At 36.8% G+C, this 20,210-nt stretch overlaps 1 protein-coding gene across 1 annotated transcript in view; it reads right to left on the bottom strand.

Moving 5' to 3' along the window:
* Positions 1-20,210, bottom strand: part of LOC127853483 (uncharacterized) — a 67,094-nt gene that overhangs the window by 17,448 nt on the left and 29,436 nt on the right. The window contains exons 2-4 of the mRNA XM_052388433.1: positions 14,678-15,651; positions 13,677-14,020; positions 671-802 (exon numbers count right to left, since the gene is read on the bottom strand). Coding sequence (XP_052244393.1) covers positions 671-802; positions 13,677-14,020; positions 14,678-15,651 — 1,450 coding nt within the window. The remainder of the gene's footprint in view (positions 1-670; positions 803-13,676; positions 14,021-14,677; positions 15,652-20,210) is intronic.

Raw genomic sequence — 20,210 nt, 5'->3', positions numbered from 1 at the left:
TGAAAATTGGGCCAAAAATGTGAATACTAGAGTGTTCACATGTTTTCCCTGTACACATATAGAGAAGAATGCCCCGCCCACTTGCAGTCATGTTTTTTCACCGATCTGGACCATTATCGAACTCGTCCGAGACATCAATAAAACCAATGTTTTGACCAACTTTCATGATTGCGAAAAAATTGTGACTTCTAGAGTGTTTACAAGGTTTCTCTATAGCCAAATAAGGAAAACTGCCCCGCCCACTGGCGGCCATGTTTTTCAACGGACCGGAACCACTTTTGAACTTGACCAACATATCATTAAGACATTTTGACAAAGATACATGAAGATTGGGCATGAAATGTGACTTCTACAGTATTTTTTCTTTTTTTTGACCTAGTGACCTAGTTTTTTACCCGGCATGACCCAGTTTCGAACTCGACCGAGATTCATTGAGACAAAGCTTCTGACCAAGTTTCATGAAGATCGGACAATAAATGTGGCCTCTAGAGTGTTTACGAACAAATGTGGACGGACGACAAACGGATGGACGGACAGATGACGTATGGACGACGGACAAAGACTGGTCACAAAAGCTCACCTGAGCAATTGATGGCTGCTATATGCCACCCTACCAGGGGCATAACAAGGATTTTTGTAAAAATATAAACAATTTTTTCATTTCATTTACCATGGTTACTAATGCTGCTGGTTTTTGAGTGCCAGATGGTCTCTCTTTTGGCTCCTTCACCTGCTGAGCTGGCAGTGTCTCCTTTCGATGTTGGGATAAGGTACCCTTGTTAGCCACGGTTGACCAGCCATCCTATGACAAAGAGGACAAACAACCAATTTACATATTTTCTATGTAATACACTTTTTCTGTAGTTTATCGACTGATCACTTTGTGAATAGAAACAATTTTGTCAGAAGAACATAACAATAATCAGGAACTGAATTGTTCATTTTAACTTACAAAACTGTGAACACTTTGGATTTATAATCATGCACATTTCCTTGGATATAGAGTTTGACAGTTTAAAATGAAATAATCTTTCAGTGTTATCACCTTTTGTTGTGTCATATACATAAACGTATATACGATCTAATACGAGTTGTGAATTCATACCTAATTTTTTTAATTTGTTCAGGAATGTTGCCTTTGGCAAGCTTACAAACACATTTCCTGGGTTAAATGTTTAATGAATCATGGCATGACATGATAAGACGTGTAAGATCGTTTCAATCACTTATTTTTAAAGTAGCAATCAAAATTTATATTTATGTTAAAATCACAATTAAACCATCAAGTTGTTTACATTGTCAAACAGAACTTGAACTTGCAATGTCCTGTCAGAAAAATAGTGTCATGTTTTTGGTGAGTCAAACAAAAATTAACTTCATTACACATGTTTAAGATAACAATATTACTACTGGTGATACTACATAGATGTAGCATCATGTGATAAATTAAAATATAAAGGTACATTAAAACTCCAGATACATAATCAGAAAAGAAATAATTAATGTAAACAAAAATTATTCTTTTAGTTAAGACTCACGACCACTTGGCAAAACAAACCGAAACAATAATTACAACGCATTCTTTATCTTGAAAATGATATAATCTGGGATCAACCTCATGGAACAGATAAGCTAAAGAAATTTCATGTTATTTGCATAAAAAATGAAAAAAAATATTGCGCGGGTAATATATTATTCCAGTCTGCCAATTCTATTTTAATCTGAAAAATACAACAGTGATGCACACATCTAAGTCTTGATGAAGCAAGAGGAGCCTTATGCATGAAGAACAAAATCTGAGGCAGTAGTTAATGTATATTTAAACATATTTTATTTATTTAAGATGCGATGTGCTGAGTTTGTGGTTGTTTGAATGATGTGTGATGTTTGTGTACAAAGTAAAGTGTGTTTGTTTATTTGGGGGTATAACACTATCAGCTGACCAACCATGTAAAAAGTGGTAATCTGCCTACAACAGCCTTTGACCACTTCCATCGACTGGCTGATGTAAAGAGAATGGGCTGTACACATATGTAAAAAAAAGAAGAGCTGTGTTTGTGAAACACAATGCCCTCTGAAAAGTGTCATTTTAGAGAAAATTGTTAAGTCCAAGGTCCTCAACTTCATCAAAAATCAATGGACCGGAACACTCAAATTTGATCATTAAGTCATGTAAACTCACACACCAAAATAAGGCCAGTATCTTGAAGCTTTTTTGGAAAAATAATCTGGAAAAGAGTAAGTCCGTGGCCCGTAACTTCCTCAAAAATCGATGGACTGGAAAGTAACACAATCTTGATCTGTAAGTAATATACTGGTAGGTAGACTCACGAACCAAAAATCAGGTAAATATATGCAAGCATTTGGGAAAAAAGTATGGAAAACAGGTCTTAAAGAAAACATTTCTTAGTCTAAAGCCCACAACTTCGCCACAATTCAATGGACCAGAAAGAAACACGAACTTGATCTGTAAGTAATGTAGGTAGACTCACACACACAAAGTCAGGTAAATATCTGACAGCGTTTAGAAAACAAGAGCTGTCAGAGGACAGCGCGCTCGACTATTCGAGTGTTTGACAATATAACATAAGCCATCATGGAGAGGGGGGTATAATTTGGTTGTGTGGTCATTTAATAGATAATCTTTCAAAAATTAAGAAAAATATTTTATTTATTTTTTATTTGTTTTAGGGGGGGGGGGGGGATAGTTTGGGTGGAGTCCATTGTGGTATGTCAGGTAAGTGTTGTTTTGTCAAAGTATGAATCAAGTCTGATTTTAAATAAAGAAGTTATGGCAATTTAAGCAAAATTTATTAATTTGACCTTAAGAGTCCAGGTCATTCAAAGGTCAAGTTCAAATTCAACTTACCAGGTACAGAAACATCATGATAGTAAGAAAGTTTTTGAAGTTTGAAAGCAATAGCCTTAATACTTAAGAAGTTAAGTGGATCTAAATACAAATTTTAACCAAATATTCAAAGTTACAAGGAAAAAAAAGGTCCATAATTCCTACGAAATGCTTGATACAGTTCTCTCCTCTTGTTTATAGGTTGGGGTCATGTTAGTAAAGAAGTATGCATAATATGAAAGCAATATGTCAAGGGACATAAGAAATATTTGGGGTGGTACGCAAACTTTAACATTTGCATGCTCACGCTAACGCCGACGTGAGTAGGATAGCTCCACTATATATATTTCATAAATAATAGTCGAGCTAAAAACAAGAGTATGATGATGATCCCCAAGGGGATGCAGCCCGCTCATCTTTGTTTCTCTTTTTAATGGTGAAGGGTCTTATCTCAATACTTCAATCAAAAAGAGCTGTGTTTGTGTAACACAATGCCCCCTACTGCGCTTTGAAGCCATATATTTGACCTTTGACCTTGTAGGATGACCTTGACCTTGCACAACTCAAAATGTGGAGCTCCATGAGATACACATGCACGCTAAATATCAAGTTGCTATCTTCAATATTGCAAAAGTTATGACCAATGTTAACGTTTTGAGAGTTCGACACTAAGGCACGTCCGACAGACATTGTCTAGTAAGATCGGTGGTCAGGCTAGTAAAACTGTGGGCTAGCTTGTCCGACTGGTCATACATAAATAAAAAAAATCTATACTGATTCATATAACTATAAATAACTGCTGTGAAAACCTTTACTTTTAATGTGTAAAATTACTCTTGTATCCGTTATTTACATTAAAACAAAACTAGTATACTTAAATAAACGCGGAGCATTAACATGATTCATCGCTATTTTTAGACACAAAGGAGAGCTTCAAGCAGAAATTGCTTGTTTCAATTGGTCAAGTTGTCATGAATATTAATGATTTTCTGCAGTGTCGTAAAATTGTAGAGCATGATTTTACGACTCCTATCGAAAATCTGTATCGTCAATGTTAACATTTTTGCGTAGCAGGCAAGACAATGTAATTTAAAGAATGGCTTTGTTCAAGTTCAGATTTTTGTCAGACAAATCAGTTAATAAAATAGAATCCAACGCTTAACTGACACGAAACATAAATATGAAGAAACACAAAAACGTCAATTTTATCCTAGATGGAAAATCAATCAGTTCCCATGGCTTGAATTTGACGAAGAAAAGCAAAACAAGAAATGTGTCCACAGGACACGGATGCTCCCAACTGTAACTTTGTCACTACATAAAAGTATTACTGTGTAAACGCTTGGTAGAAGTTATTAGCTTTTTTCAAATTCTAAACGCAGATTTCGAACCTAAACGCGGACCCTAAGTTGAAGGTCAAGGTCACAGGGGTCAAAATGTGTGTGCGTATGGAAAGGCCTTGTCCATATACACATGCATGCCAAATATGAAATTGCTATCTGAAGCAACATAGAAGTTATAAGCATTTTTCGATATCTAAACGCAAAATGTGACAGACAGACGGACGGACAGACGAATGGACAGTCCGATCACTATATGCCCTCCTTCGGGGGCATAAAAACTGCTTAGAATATCAAAATAAATCAGAAAGCCACATAAACTAGAAAGCGGACAACATGCTTAATCCTTGAAATGCACTAAGTGACCCCATGACCTAGTTTTTGACCTGGCATGACCCATATTCGAACTTGACCTAGATATTGTCTTAATAAACTTCTTACCAAGTTTAGTAAAGATCAGACGAAAACTACTTCAATTAGAGAGTGGACACCATGCTAAATCCTTGAAATGCACTAAGTGACCTAGTTTTTGACCCGGCATGACCCATATTCAAACTTGACCTAGATATTGTCTTGATATAACTTCTGACCAAGTTTAGTAAAGATCAGATGAAAACTACTTCAATTAGAGAGCGGACACCATGCTAAATCCTTGAAATGCACTAAGTGACCCCGTGACCTAGTTTTTGACCCGGCATGACCCATATTCGAACTTGACCTAGATATTGTCTGGATACAACTTCTGACCAAGTTTGGTAAAGATCGGCTGAAAACTATTTGAATTAGAGAGCGGACACGAAGTGTGACCAACCGACCGACCGACTGACCGACCGACCGACCGACGGACAGTGCGTAGACTATATACCCCCTTTTCTTCGAAATAGGGGCATAAAAAGTGTTATTTTATTGTTTTACTCTATGCATAAAAAAATCTGGTGTTCACTGATTATTTACTGATAAATTCTGATTAAACAGTTACATGACACAATTGTGTTCATTTGCTATGTCATTTATGGTCTAGTAGACATCAGGTTCGGGCTAGTACATTTTAAGAGGAGCTGGTCCGATGGTCTTGCTGTAAAACAAGTAAATGTCGAACCCTGTTTTGGGACAGACACACACAATGACAGACAGGCCAAAAACAATATACCCCCGGGCATAAAAACAAGGGAGGGGTGGGGGTGGTGAGGGGTGTATAGTGTGTGGGTGTGGTCATTAATTACATTCTCTTCCAAAAATAAGAAAAAAAAATGTGTTTAGGGGGATTCTTGGGTTCGGATGGTTGGACGGTCTTTCAAAAATAAAATAATAAAAATAAATATTTGTTTTTTTAACCATGTTTAAAAAAAATGGGGGGGGAGAGGTCGGGGTGAGGGTTGAGAGGTGTGAGGGTGTGGTCATTTATTAGAATGATAATCTTTCAAAAATAAGAAAAATAACGAAACAATTTTTTTTTTTTTGGGGGGGGGGGGGGCGGGGGATTCTGGGCTAGGGTGTGGGGGATGGTTTGGATGGAGTCTATTGTGGAATGTTAGGTAAGTGTTGTTTTGTTAATAGTATGACTCAAATTTGTTAATAAGCAAAGAAGTTATGGCAATTTTAGCAAAATTTAATAATTTGACCTTAAGAGTCAAGGTCATTCAAAGGTCAAGGTCAAATTCAGCTTACCAGGTACAGTAAGTACCCTCATGATAGTATGAAAGTATTTGAAGTTTGAAAGCAAAAGCCTTGATACTTATGAAGTAAAGTGGATCCAAACACAAAATTTAACCAAATATTCAAAGTTACTAAGTAAAAAAAGGGCCATAAAAAGTAAAAACAAGAGCACCACTCGTCTATTTTCCTTTTTAAAGGTGTAGGGACCTATCTCAATTTCAATCACAAAGGATGAAGGGGTGGAGTGGAGAGGGGTGTATAGTGTGGGGGTGTGGTCATTTATTACATTATCTTCCAAAAATGCAAAAAAAATATATAAAAAAATTGGGGTGGGGGGGGGGGGATTCTTTGGTGGGATGGTTGGACGGTATTTCAAAAATAAAATAATAAAAATAAATATTTGTGTCGTTTAACCATGTTTGAAAAAAACAAGAGATGTGTTTATCAGAAACACAATGCCCCCTATTGCGCCGCTTTGATATTATTATTTTTTTTTTTTTTCCTTTCACCGAAGGATGACCTTGACCTTCAACTTTCACCACTCAAAATGTGCAGCTTTATGAGAAGGCCGCTTTGAAATATTATTTTTTTGATCTTTGACCTTGAAGGATGACCTTGAACTTCCACCACTCAAAATGTGCAGCTTCATGAGAATGCCGCTTTGAAATTATTAATTTTTTACCTTTGACCTTAAAGAATGACCTTGACCTTGAAGAATGACCTTGACCTAGAACTTCCACCACTCAAAATGTGCAGCTTCATGAGAACGCCACTTTGAATTTAAAACAAAAAAAATTGCCCTTCGACCTTGAAGGATGACCTTGACCTTGAATAATGACCTTGACCTTTCACCACTGAAAATGTGCAGCTTCATGAGAACGTCGCTTTGAATTTTAAATTTTTTTTTTTTACCTTGAAGGATAACCTTGACCTTGAACTTTCACCACTTAAAATGTGCAGCTTCATGATAACACCGCTTTGATTTTTTAATATTTTGTTTGACATTTGACCTTGAAGGATGACCTTGACCTTGAAGGATGACCTTGACCTTGAACCTACACCACTCAAAATGTGCAGCTTCATGATAACGCCGCTTTGATTTTTTTTACCTTTGACCATGAAGGATGACCTTGACCTTGAAGAATGACCTTCACCTTGAACTTCCACCACTCAAAATGTGCAGCTTTATGATAATGCCGCTTTGAAATGTTTTATTTGATTTTTGACCTTTGACCTTGAAGGATGACCTTGAACTTCCACCACTCAAAATGTGCAGCTTCATGAGAATGCCGCTTTGAATTTGTTTTTGTTTTTTACCTTGAAGGATGACCTTGAACTTCAACCACTCAAAATGTGCAGCTTCATGACATACACATGCATGCCAAATATCAAGTTGCTATCTTCAATATTAAAAAAGTTATGGCCAATGTTAAAGTTTTTGAACGGACAGACACCATAAATTTGATGTTTGACCTTGAAGGATGACCTTCACCTTCACCTTTTACCACTCAAAATGTTCAGCTCCATGAGATACACATGCATGCCAAATATCAAGTTGCTATCTTCAATATTGAAAAAGTTATGGCCAATGTTAAAGTTTTCGGACGGACAGACACCATTAATTTGACATTTGACCTTGAAGGATGACCTTGACCTTCCACCACTCAAAATGTGCAGCTCAATGAGATACACATGTATGCCAAATATCAAGTTGCTATCTTAAAAAGTGAAAAAGTTATGGCCAATGTTAAAGTTTTTTTGGACTGACAGACAGACTGACTGACAGACAGTTCAACTGCTATATGCCACCCTACCGGGGGCATAAAAATTATTTTTTTGGGGTGGGGGTGGGGAGGGGGGGTGTAAAGTGTGAGAGTGTGGTGGTCATTTATTAGATGATCTTTAATTAAAAAAAAAATAATGGGGGGGATTGAGGGGGAGATTCGGGGAGGGGGGATGGTTTGGACGGAGTCAATTGTGGTATGTCAGGTAAGAGTTGTTTTGTCAAAGTATCAATCGAATCTAATCATAAATAAAGAAGTTATTTGACCTTGAGAGTCAAGGTCATTCAAAGGTCAAGGTAAAATTCAACTTGCCAGGTACAGTACCCTCTTGATAGCATGAAAGTATTTAAAGTTTAAAAGCAAAAGCCTTGATACTTTAGAAGTAAAGTGAATCTTAACACAAAATGTAACCATATATTCAAAGTTACTAAGTCAAAAAAGGGCCATAATTCCGTAAAAATGACAACCAGAGTTATGCAACATGTCCTTTACTGTCCCCTTATGATAGTTTGCGAGTGTTCCAAGTACGAAAGCAATATCTATGATACTTTAGGGGTAAAGTGGACCAAAACACAAAACTTAACAACATTTTCAAGTATAAAGGGCCCATAATTCCATCAAAATGCCAGTAAGAGTTACATAACTTTGCCTACACAGTCCCCTTACAATAGTTAGTAAGTGTTGCAAGTATGAAAGCAATGGCTTTGATACTTTAGGAAAAAAGTGGACCTAAACACAAAACTAAACCAAATTTTCAATTTTCTAAGTATAAAAAGGGCCCATAATTCTGATAAAATGCCAATCAGAGTTACATAACTATGCCTGCACAGTCCCCTTATGATAGTTAGTAAGTGTTGCAAGTATGAAAGCAATGGATTTGATACTTAAGGAATAAAATGGACCTAAACACAAAACTTAAGCAAAATTTTCAGTTTTCTAAGTATAAAAAGGGCACATAATTATGTCAAAATGCAAGACAAAATAATCTTACTTTGCCTGCCCAGTCCCCTAATGATAGTAAGTAAGTGTACCAAGTTTGAATGCAATAGCATTGATACTTTATGAGAAAAGTGAACCTAAACGCAAAACTTAACCGGATGCCGACGCCCATGCCAAGGTGATGACAATAGCTCATAATTTTTTTTCAAAAAATAGATGAGCTAAAAAAGGGCCATAATTCGTGCAAAATGCCAATCAAAGTTATGCAACTTGTCCTGTACAGTCCTCTTATGATAGTTAGCCAGTGTTCCAAGTCTGAAAGCAATAGCTATGATACTTAGGAGTAAAGTGGTCCAAAACACCAAACTTAACGAAATTTTCCATTTTCTAAGTATAAAGGGACCATATTTCTGTCAAAATACCAGTCAGTTACATAACTTTGTCTGCACAGTCCCCTTCTGATAGTAAGTGTTGCAAGTATGAAAGCAATAGCTTTAATACTTTAGGAATTAAGTGGACCTAAACACAAAACCAAATTTTCAATTTTCAAAGTATGAAAAGGGCACATAATTCTGTCAAAATGCCAGCCAGAGTTATCTTTGCCTTCCAATTCCCCACAAGATAGTATGAAAGTGTACCAAGTTTGAATGCAATAGCTTAGATACTTTATTAGACAAGAGGGCCAAGATGGCCCTAGTACGCTCACCTGAGAGGAGTCGGTTCATTCAATCTTTACCAAATGTCAAACTTGACCTAGATATTGTCCAGACAAACATCCTGGTCAAGTTTCATCATTATTTCATCTGCAAGTCATGACCAATGCACCTATGAAGTTTCCTGATCCTAGGCATAAGCATTCTTGAGTTATCATCCGGAAACAATTTTTCTAAGTTGAGTCGATGTGACCTTGACAGCCATTGTGTGAATACGTTTTTTTGGCAATGTGACCTTGACCTTTGACCTAGTGACCTGATAATCAATAGGGGTCATCTGCGAGTCATGATCAATATACCTATGAAGTTTCATGAACCTAGGCATAAGCATTCTTGAGTTATCATCCAGAAACCATTTTACTAGTTCAGGTCATCGTGACCTTGACCTTTGACCTAGTGACCTGAAAATTAATAGGCGGCCATGTTTTTTCACCAATCCGGACCGCAGGGCTTAACACTAACTTTTTTCAACTAGCCCAGTCGGGCTAGTAAATGCAGAACCTACTAGCCCTGACCAATCTTTCATGTGACCCGACCAAAGTATTATCAAAACCTTTATATTTATCATTTAATTTGTTTTTTCTTGTGCGTGGAGATGCGCAATTATGATTCAATCATTCTTATTAGCTTGCCTCACTGATGCTTATGAATTCAATATTCATCTACTTAAGACATCTATTTGTAATCTTCACGCCATTTCGGGAGAAATTTCCTTGTTTTTTTTCGGCGTAAGCTGTATTAAGCCAGCTTTTCACCTGACCTGACCTTTGTAAGTGTCCAATAATATTCAAATAAAATTTCCCGCGGCTAGGTACGAATGAATACACTTCATTTATTCCATTGGCTGATTCGAGTATAACACCAGAACATTGGAAACATATCCGCGTCTTTGTAACACTGTTTTACTGCATGAAACAATTTTATCTCTAATGAAAAGGCTCAATAGATAGAACAGTTTTACAATCAATTTTCGACATAAATACAGTTTGTGCGTGCACCTTTTATTTTCAGAGAATTACCAGCGCAAAAGCGTTTTATACTAAAGGCTATGTTCTCATATTTAGTACTTACTTCCATATTCATGTCAACATGTTAACATGTAAAAGTATAAAGAGCAGTGGAAGCGAGGCCTCACTTTAATGCATTGCATTAACCCGAGAGGTTTCGGGTCAATTCGCGGCCAGTGTGTGAAAGTCAGAGTTTATATACAGTTCATCACCGGAGTTCGCAGCCAGTAAAATAATCGTTATATAATAAAGACTCTATCCGTGAACTAGGTGACCTGGAATTTTCTTTAGACCAGAAATATGGTAAATGAAGATATTCAGCAATATAATTATGATATGTCAATAATAGATTATTAATGTGTTTTCAACAATACAATGATAAATATTATTTTAGATTAATTTAACAATAATTATTCCACCATATTGACTATTGTATTAAGCATGAGCGCGACGATTCTCGAAACTGTTAATAATCAAATCATATAGCAATGTCCGACAAACCACTAAAACAGGTTTGTTCGAAGAACGCGCCTATAAATACGGATACTTCGCGTGTGGCCGGTTGACTCATATGTTTTAATTTAACTTCCATTCTTCTTTTGGTTTTCTGTTTTCTATCTAAAGGTTTATGACCAGCAATATGTAATAATGTAAAATAAGCCGCGAAAACTCCGCGTAACATCCCTTACTGCCTGTGATGCAGCTAAGAACTGCACAGAAAAAGACATTCGCTATCATTGATCTCATTCATTGAACTATCAACGCCGTTTATTTTTTTAAAAGATATTTCTTGTTCCTCATACTTTCTCTTACTTTCCTACTTCCCTTTTCTTTTCTTATCCTAGGAACCCCCATACCCACCCGTAAAGCCAAACTTAAACAACGACATGAACGTTAAAACCTTTTTACATAGATAACCGCGGTTGCCGTCTGACAACATACGGTAAGCGAATCTTAGGTGTTGCAAAATAACAAAGAACGTTATACGGTTGTCGTAACAATTGTACAAGGTTAACTCTCTACTAAAAGCCGGGATCAACCATTAATATTAGTTTTGCTAATTGAATTGCGTAAAAAAGATTGTCAAAACACTTCTAATCGATCAAACAAATTAAAATTATTTAAATAAATAAATAATAATTTTATATTAACATTGTGTTAATGTCGAGTTTTATACCTTCATCTATCCCCGACAATCCTTGGCGATCCCAGCTTTTATTTTAAAACGTATTTTATGAAGAAAAACACGTCACTTCGAGGAAACCAATCAAAACCGTATCAATTGGAATTCCGTTTAAAAATAGGTACTGACGTGTTTTACCAGGAAAACCGGCGGGGATTTTCTGAATTGTCTGTCTCTTTTTGATTGCAATCAGGGGGTTCCAAATCTATTTCGAGTTATGATCTGTTTGTAGTCTCCGACTTCAATCTGGGATTTTATTGTCATCTGATCATACTGTATTAAATTTTTTGCATCTTTCAAAAGCTTATTTTAAACGCAGTTTATTGATATAGAACACATAATCCCGCCCAAAATACACACGACCGGTCGGGCATGTTACTGGGACATTGGCTAGCCCGGACCTAGGTACAGGCAGTGAATATCGTTCGGACGTGCCTTAGTGTTAAGCCCTGCTACCATTTTCAAACTAGTCCGAGATATCAATAAAACCAATGTTTTGACCAACTTTCATGATGATTGGGCAAAAATTGTGACTTCTAGAGTGTTTACAGGGTTCTCTATCGCCAAATAGGGAAAACTGCCACTATATACATATAGAGAAAAGTGCCCCGCCCACTGGCGGCCATGTTTTTCCCTGATCTCGACCATTTTAAAACTCGTCCGAGACATCAATTGAACCAATGTTTTGACCAACTTTCATGATGATTCGGCAAAAAAAGTGACTTCTAGAGTGTTTACAAGGTTTGTCTATAGCCAAATAAGGAAAACTGCCCCGCCCACTGGCAGCCGCGTTTTTCAATGGATCGGAACCACTTTTAAACTCAACCAAGATATCATTAAGACAAACATTTTGACAAAGTTACATGGCTTGAAATGTGACTTCTACAGTGTTTACTAGGTTTTTCTTTTTTTTGACCTAGTGACCTAGTTTTTGACCCAGCACAACCCAGTTTCGAACTCAGCTTAGATTTCATTAAGACAAAGCTTCTGACCAAGTTTTATGAAGATGGGGCAAGAAATGTGGCCTCTAGTGTGTTTACGAGCAAATGTTTACCGGACGGACGGACATACGACGGACAAAGAACGGTCACAAAAGCTCACCTGAGCAATCAGGTGAGCTAAAAAGTGGACCTAAACACAAAACTTAACCGTACACAGACGCAGACCCCAACGCTCAGGTGATGATAATAGCTAAAAACTCCAGATATGGAATGCCGGACGGACGGACCGACCGACAAAGGGAATGACGTCCAGAATGTCCCACTGCTAAATGCCACCCTACCAGGGACATAACAAATCTTATTAAGAAAATTTAAACATTTTTTTTCTTTTCAGAATGTTCTGATAGTTTCATGAAGATTGGACAATGAATGTGACTTTTGGAGTGTTAAAAAGCCCTGGTGGAATTTTTTTTTAACCAACCAGAACCATTTTCGAACTTGTCGAAGATATAGTTGGGGTAAATCTTCTAACCAAGTTTCATGAAGATCAGACTATAAATGTGGCCTCTAGAGTGTTAACAAGGTTTTACTATAGCCATATAAGCCTTATTATGAAAAAATGCCCCGCCTCCTGGGGGACTTGTTTTTTAAGCAACTTAAATCATTTTCAAGCTATTCCAAGATATCAGGAAAAATCTTCTGACCAAGTTCCATGATGAAGTGGCCTCTTTAGTGTTAACACGGATTTACTATAGCCATATAAGGAAAAATGTCCCCATGTTGGCCATGTTTTTTAACTGACCGGAATCATTTCAATCTCATTCAAGATATCATTAAAACAACTGTTCTGACCAAGTTTCATGAAGATTAGAAAATAAATGTGACTTTTAGAGTGTTAAAAAATTTTACTATCACCATATAAGGAACAATTCCCCACCCCCTGGCGGCCATGTTTTTCAACCAACAGGAGCCATTTCTAAACTCATCCTAGATATTGTTGGGACAACTCTTCGAACTAAGTTTCATGACGATTGAACAATAAATGAGGCCTCTCGAGTGTTAAAAAGGTTTTACTGTAGCCATATGTAGCTATATAAGTACAAATATCCCGCCCCCTGGCGGCCATGTTTTTACTGGCAACTAGAACCATTTTCAAACTCGTCCATGATATCATTGGGATCAAATCTTCTGACCAAGTTTCATGATGATCAGACAATAAATTTGGCCTCTAGAGTGTTAAAAAGGTTTTGAAATAATGTACAAACCACTTTGAACACCAGGATGTTGTCCCCCAACTGTCCGACAATGATGGATGAAGTGGTGCTGCTGTAGCAGACTGACACTGGGTACATCACTCCATCCTCCAGAGTAGCCAGAGTGGCCAGCTTACTCTCCCCCTCTCTGTCCACCTGTAGTACAGTGTCGGACGAGTATCCACAGAGCAGCACCTGGCCTGCAGGGGTCACATGTAGACCAGCTGGCCAATGTAGTGCTGGGTCTGTGAATGTAGCCAGGAGTGTGCCATCCCTGGCCAGGGTGAGGAGCTTGTGCTGGTTGTAGCTGGTGATGTACAGCCTGTCCCCTGTGGGACTCACAGCACAACTGGATACTGCAAAACAGAGTAACATCAAGATATTGAATTACTGTAAATGTTAAATAATCTTATTAAACATACTGCAGTGATATTGTATTACGCATATGTTGCTATAAAGAGGCCTTTACACATCTAAAATATATGCATACATTTCAATGATTTAATAGTTAAGTGTGACAATAAACTTCAGTAGCAGAGCTATTGTGTTAACGTTTGACAAGTTTAAATGCGACTGGTGAGTAAGATATGAATTAGAGCAAAATTACACAGATGGAAAGAATTACACATACTGAAACAATTGCACACTTCAATCAACAGGTAAACATATTGTACATGTACAATCATTAAACAACCACAAAATTAAGACAGGTCAGAAAGTGTCTCTTTCCCAGGAACACAGTTTCTATTTATAGACATGCCATGTAGTGACAGTCAAAATACTTCATTACTCATGTTACTATAATTTATATGATTAAAAAAAAAAGATAAAGGCCTTATGGGTCAATATTTGTTGATTGAAAAAAATAAATCCCAATTCGGTTCATTAAGTTGATAAAATTTGTCATTGTATGGATTTAAAATAACACAATTTGACTAGACTCCTTTTCCCACAATGGCAAATCCCTGTACATAATAGGAATGTTATCAGGATGGATTCACCATGATTCTTACCTGTGTAATCACCTGATCTATCTTGGTAGAGTCTGCAGAGCTGTTTGCCACTCAATGTGTACTTGTACAGGGCAGTACGGGAGCAGATATATAGGTCATCCTGATGGTGGGCGATACCTCTACATGTATGTTGTAACTGAAACTTCCTGCCAGGATCAAGCTTTCCCTGGTTGACAGTGATAAACTGGACCTCATGTATCTTGCTAGTATTCACAGCCACTGCAACCTCACTGGGTGTGATCAAACAAATGTCAACTGGCCGAGCATTCACATCCCAGTGACTCACCACCTGGTATTGCTGGTTCAGCAGCTTGACATTCTGATTATTCCAGTCTACAACCAGTACCTGCCCATCGGGAAGAACACATATGCCTCTGATATAACATACACCTTTATCACTTGGTATTCTCACATTATGCTTAGTAATACTCTGGACATTAAACACCTTGCCTGACTTCCCCAGCAGAGTCAGTGCCTGCTGTATTATATGCTTACATTTTATGCTGGCTATAAGGCAGAGCTCCTTATTATCTCCAATTTTCTGAACAATTTCATGGAATTGTGACAAGTCATTGTGAAGACTGGTGCATTTATAAATAGAACTTGTAACTGACCCTTTTATGCTTATAACTTCCTCTTTTATATCATTTAGTTCCTTCACAGTAATATTATCAAATTCATTCAAAATAGAAAGAACACTCCAACACATTTCTTCTTTTAAATTATTGCCCGATGTACCCACAGAACTATTAAAACACTTATCTATATTAGTACTTAAATTGCCATGCAATTGTTCTATCATGACTGCCCCATGTTCCTTGTATGTTCTCTGCAATGACTGAACACTGGCCTCCTGATTTATCTGTAGGCTTTTGATTCCCCCCATGACAGTTTCCAGCTCCACTGACAGTCCCTGTAGGTCTGTGGGCTGCGTGTTGGTCAGCTCCGAAATCGGGGTCATTTTACTGCACTTGCTGAAATAAACAATTAATACATGTACATACCAAGGAATAGTCAGTGATATTATGTAATGCTTCAAACAAGTATACATTGTAAACTAAAAACAAACAAGGAAAATAAATGAAAGCGTTTTTCTAAGGCTGGAGGTATATAGATTTGCCCTTTTCCCTTAGTTCTTCCATCTTCGTGACTTTTCTGTTACATATAACTTATATAACACCTATTCCTAAAAAGTTTACGAGAACAGTAAACAGGCATGTGAGTTTGCCCACCTCTATATTTTGGTTCTGTTTTTTTTCAACATAATTTATACAAAACTTACATTTTAAAATATGTGTCGACTGAAACTTTCCATAAATTATTACCATTGTGTTGATATATTTTGCACACCTGCATATTTTGATATGTTTCTTTTCAACATGCCCAGAGTTATGACCCCTTTTTAGCAAAGAAATTAATTTTTTTAATTGTGTTGTGAGAAACTCAAAGAGTACAGCTGATAGTGAGATGAAATTTTATAAAAAATATTAAACACCATGTGAAATACCGCACCTTGATATTTTTGTTAAATTTTGTTTAACATAAGGAGAGTAATGGCCCTATAGGCAAAATATTTTATTTTGTTAATTGTGAGAAGCGTAGCTCAAAAAGGATTTTTGATAGGATAGATTGATTACATTCAGGAACAAATTTATCATCAGGTAAACTCATACAACTCCATATTTTTGTTAATAATTGTTTAACATTAAGGTAGTAGTGAAACAAATTGGATTGTAGAGGTATCCATGTACTAAGAACAAATTTCTAGTTGCTTATATTGTTTTTACAGCTAGTATTGTTAACGTTGAACAAGCGAGAAAAGATCATTAATGCTCCCCCACCCCACAAAAAACAGGCATGACTTATTATTAAAGTCTATTCCCAATATTTTTAAATAATTACAACTCCTGTTACATTCATATGAATGCTGCATTATGATTGGATTTGTTCATGTGACCGTTTTTTCATTTTCCGATGAACCCACATCGTATTCAAATTAAAACATGAATCTCATAGCGCTACTTTTTGATCATAAACAAGTTGCCGAATTGACGTAATGTTTTGCGCGAAACTTAGGCCAGAGTTTTTTAATAAAATGATTTTCGGACCCGCCAACTCTTATTTTTGACGAAACCAAAAAAAAAAAACAAGAGTGCCAAACTGTCACAAGATACGCCCGTTTTAAGACTTTGGACAACTTGATAACTTTACCATGACCCATATTTGAACTTGACCTACATATCATCTAGACACAACTTCTGACCAAAGTTGGTGAAGATCTGATGAAAACTACTTCAATTAGAGAGCAGACACCATGCTAAATGCTTGAAATGCACTACGGGACCTCGTGACCTAGTTTTTAACCTGGCAAGACCCATATTTGAACTTGACCTACATGTAGATATTGTCTAGACACAACTTCTGACCAAAGTTGGTGAAGATCGGATGAAAACTACTTCAATTAGAGAGCACTTGCTAAATGCTTGAAATGGTTTAAGTGACCCTGTGACCTAGTTTTTGACCTGGAATGACCCATATTCCAACTTGACCTAAATACTGTCTAGATACAACTTCTGACCAAGTTTGGTGAAGATTGGATGAAAACTACTTCAATTAGAGAGTGGACACCATGCTAAATGCTTGAAATGCACTAAGTGACCATGTGACCTAGTTTTTGACCCAGCATGACCCATATTCGAACTTGACCTAGATATTGTCTAGATACAACTTCTGACCAAGTTTGGTGAAGATCGGATGAATACAATTTGAATTAGAGTCCGGACAAAGTGGCGCCGTTGAAAATGCACTAATTGACCCTATGACCTAGTTTTTGACCCGGCATGACCCATATTCGAACTTGGCCTATATATCAACTAGATGCAACTGCTGACCAAGTTTGGTGAAGATCGGATGAATACAATTTGAAATAGAGTCCGGACAAAGTGGCCCCTTTGAAAATGCACTTATTGACCCTATGACCTAGTTTTTGACCCGGCATGACCCATATTCGAACTTGGCCTAGATATCAACTAGATGCAACTGCTGACCAAGTTTGGTGAAGATCGGATGAATACAATTTGAATTAGAGTCCGGACAAAGTGATGCCTTCCGCCCGCCGCCCGCCCGCCGCCCGCCCGCCGCCAAGGGGTTTCACATAATACGTCCCGTATTTATACGGGCGTATAAAAATTATATAATTTCAATCTCGGATTTTTTTTTCGGGTGCCAAAAGCCAGGTTTTAGACACAAAACGAGTGTCGGGTTTTAGAGAAGTGATTTATTTAAAGCGTTTACCGATATCGCATTTAAATGTATCATAAGCGCTTTTGTAACATCGATCATTTTTACTGAAAACATGCAAAATGGTGGCGAGACCACGATGACTTTATACTGGTTTGGACTTCTTATTTACCAGGATGCTACAACAACAAAACAATTTATCAAAGCCACAAGTGGCCAAACAATTGGCGATGTTGTGCGCAAACATGTTGTTAACGAACACGACGAACTCGCTTCACTTGAAGCGTCTAAGTCAATGATTGACACAGATAAGGTTAAGTGTGACCCAACTATGCCAGTGAATGTTTTGGTCGAGAGCGACTTAAAATGCATACATGCTATTTTAAAGTACCAAACCCCACAGGATCGTAGTATTATAAAAGAAAATGCATTTGATGTCCTAATGGCGATGAGGAGGAATTACTGCTACCTTCCATCTGCCAGGAAACCATATGTAAAGTATTTAAGAAATTTTACAATTTTAAGCGGGTATATACGATTTTGTCAAATATTTATGAATTTATATAAAATGTGTAAAAAAATTATTATATATATATTTCAATATAAATTAAAATAAAAGTGATGAAGAACATGTGTCGAAAAATGCGAAATAAGCCAGATATCTGAAATTGAAAACGGCTGTACAGCCGAATTCGCCACCATGTATACCATACATGTGCGATGTGCATATAAACTTAGTTTAACGGTTTATTTGAATTCCTGCAACGTTATCTATTCATACGACACACGAACACTATCTCCGATCCTAATACAAAGACGAATGCTTCGGTTATTGTAGGAAAATATGTACGTCACTATCGGCTCATGGCGCTAATTTGTCTTTGCTACATTTTATGAAATTCGGCTTTAATGTATATTTTTTCTTGCCTATTTTGTGTTATTGTAACATATTTTATCAATATATTACAATTAAACACATATAAAAAATCGTATATACCGTCTTTAATATATGCAATATATTCATTATTTGGCAAACCTGTCATTGCAATTAGCAGGCTGACCAAAAGTAATGATTTTATTTATTTTTTATATTAACCCTTTCAGTGTGAGAAACGAATTTTGAAGGCCTTTGCAAACAAATTGGATCCAGATGAGACGCCACAGAACGTGGCGTCTCATCAGGATCCAAACTGTTTGCTATTCTGATAGTATTCTTTGAAAAAAAATCGAAGAAAATGCTATTAAATTGTAGCAATTCAGCAGACGCCATTTAAGCAGACTACAAATTTCCAAGCATGCAAAGGGTTAATTGTTTTTTATAATTGATAAAATACAAATCTGTTTTGATAGTCTTGGCAAGGTGGTATATTTGACTTTAATAGTGACTTTTAAAAGATCTGTTCTTCATCAAAATGTAACATTGAAGGACATACTGTAGCCACTTTTTTCAAGGTACAATGTATTAAATTGAACTCATGTGTCATAACCATGAAGTGTAGATTTGCCGTACACTTTCCATCACGAGTGAACTATCTATCTATTTATACTGTCAATCAACCTTTCAAGCATTATAGGCAGATATGGACATTATCGAGTCCGTTTCTTGGGAAGAACCAGTACTTGGTGTCTATGGAGGAGATAATGAGAACGCTCCCCCATTTAATAAATCCAGATATTCTTGTTCAGTTATAATGTAAATATTCAGGGATGTGATTGAGGCAAAGTCAGAGGGGAGGAAAATTCTGTTTACTGATTTTGACTACGCGAATGGCGCGCATAACACAATGACAAACATAAAAACAGACATTAAAATAAACAACTTTTTGTATTCATAACAATATTTCTTTATAAAAACCTGTTAAACTTCACATTAATCATACTGAGGATGCAAAGTAAACAGTGAAGCAAGTATTTATTGTAAGAAATAGCAGCAGTTTTTAATGTATTGAATGACAGTTAATAGACTAAATATAAACAATCACATTCAGGGATTTTTTTTGCCAGAAATTACAGCCGATATTCGGCTGCTTCCCAATTGCAAAAGATGACGTTTTTTCCTAAAAATTTGATTAAAATTTCCCAAAAAAAGACAAAATTTTCCCAATAAAGCAAATAAGATTACAATGTTATTTAGCAATAATTTCGAACGAGTGCCGATCGAGTTGCCGAGTCGTCGCCGAACAACAACTGACTTACGTATTTTTTGCGAATTTAGCCGAATACGATTTTACGTTGCTATCCACATCTCTCTCTATATTGCAGAGGATACCGACGATAGTCAATGTATCCCGAT

This window comes from Dreissena polymorpha, chromosome 1 (genome assembly GCF_020536995.1).
Source record: "Dreissena polymorpha isolate Duluth1 chromosome 1, UMN_Dpol_1.0, whole genome shotgun sequence".
In the NCBI taxonomy this organism is placed as follows: Eukaryota; Metazoa; Mollusca; class Bivalvia; order Myida; family Dreissenidae; genus Dreissena; species Dreissena polymorpha.
This window is presented reverse-complemented; position numbering and strand designations above follow the sequence as displayed.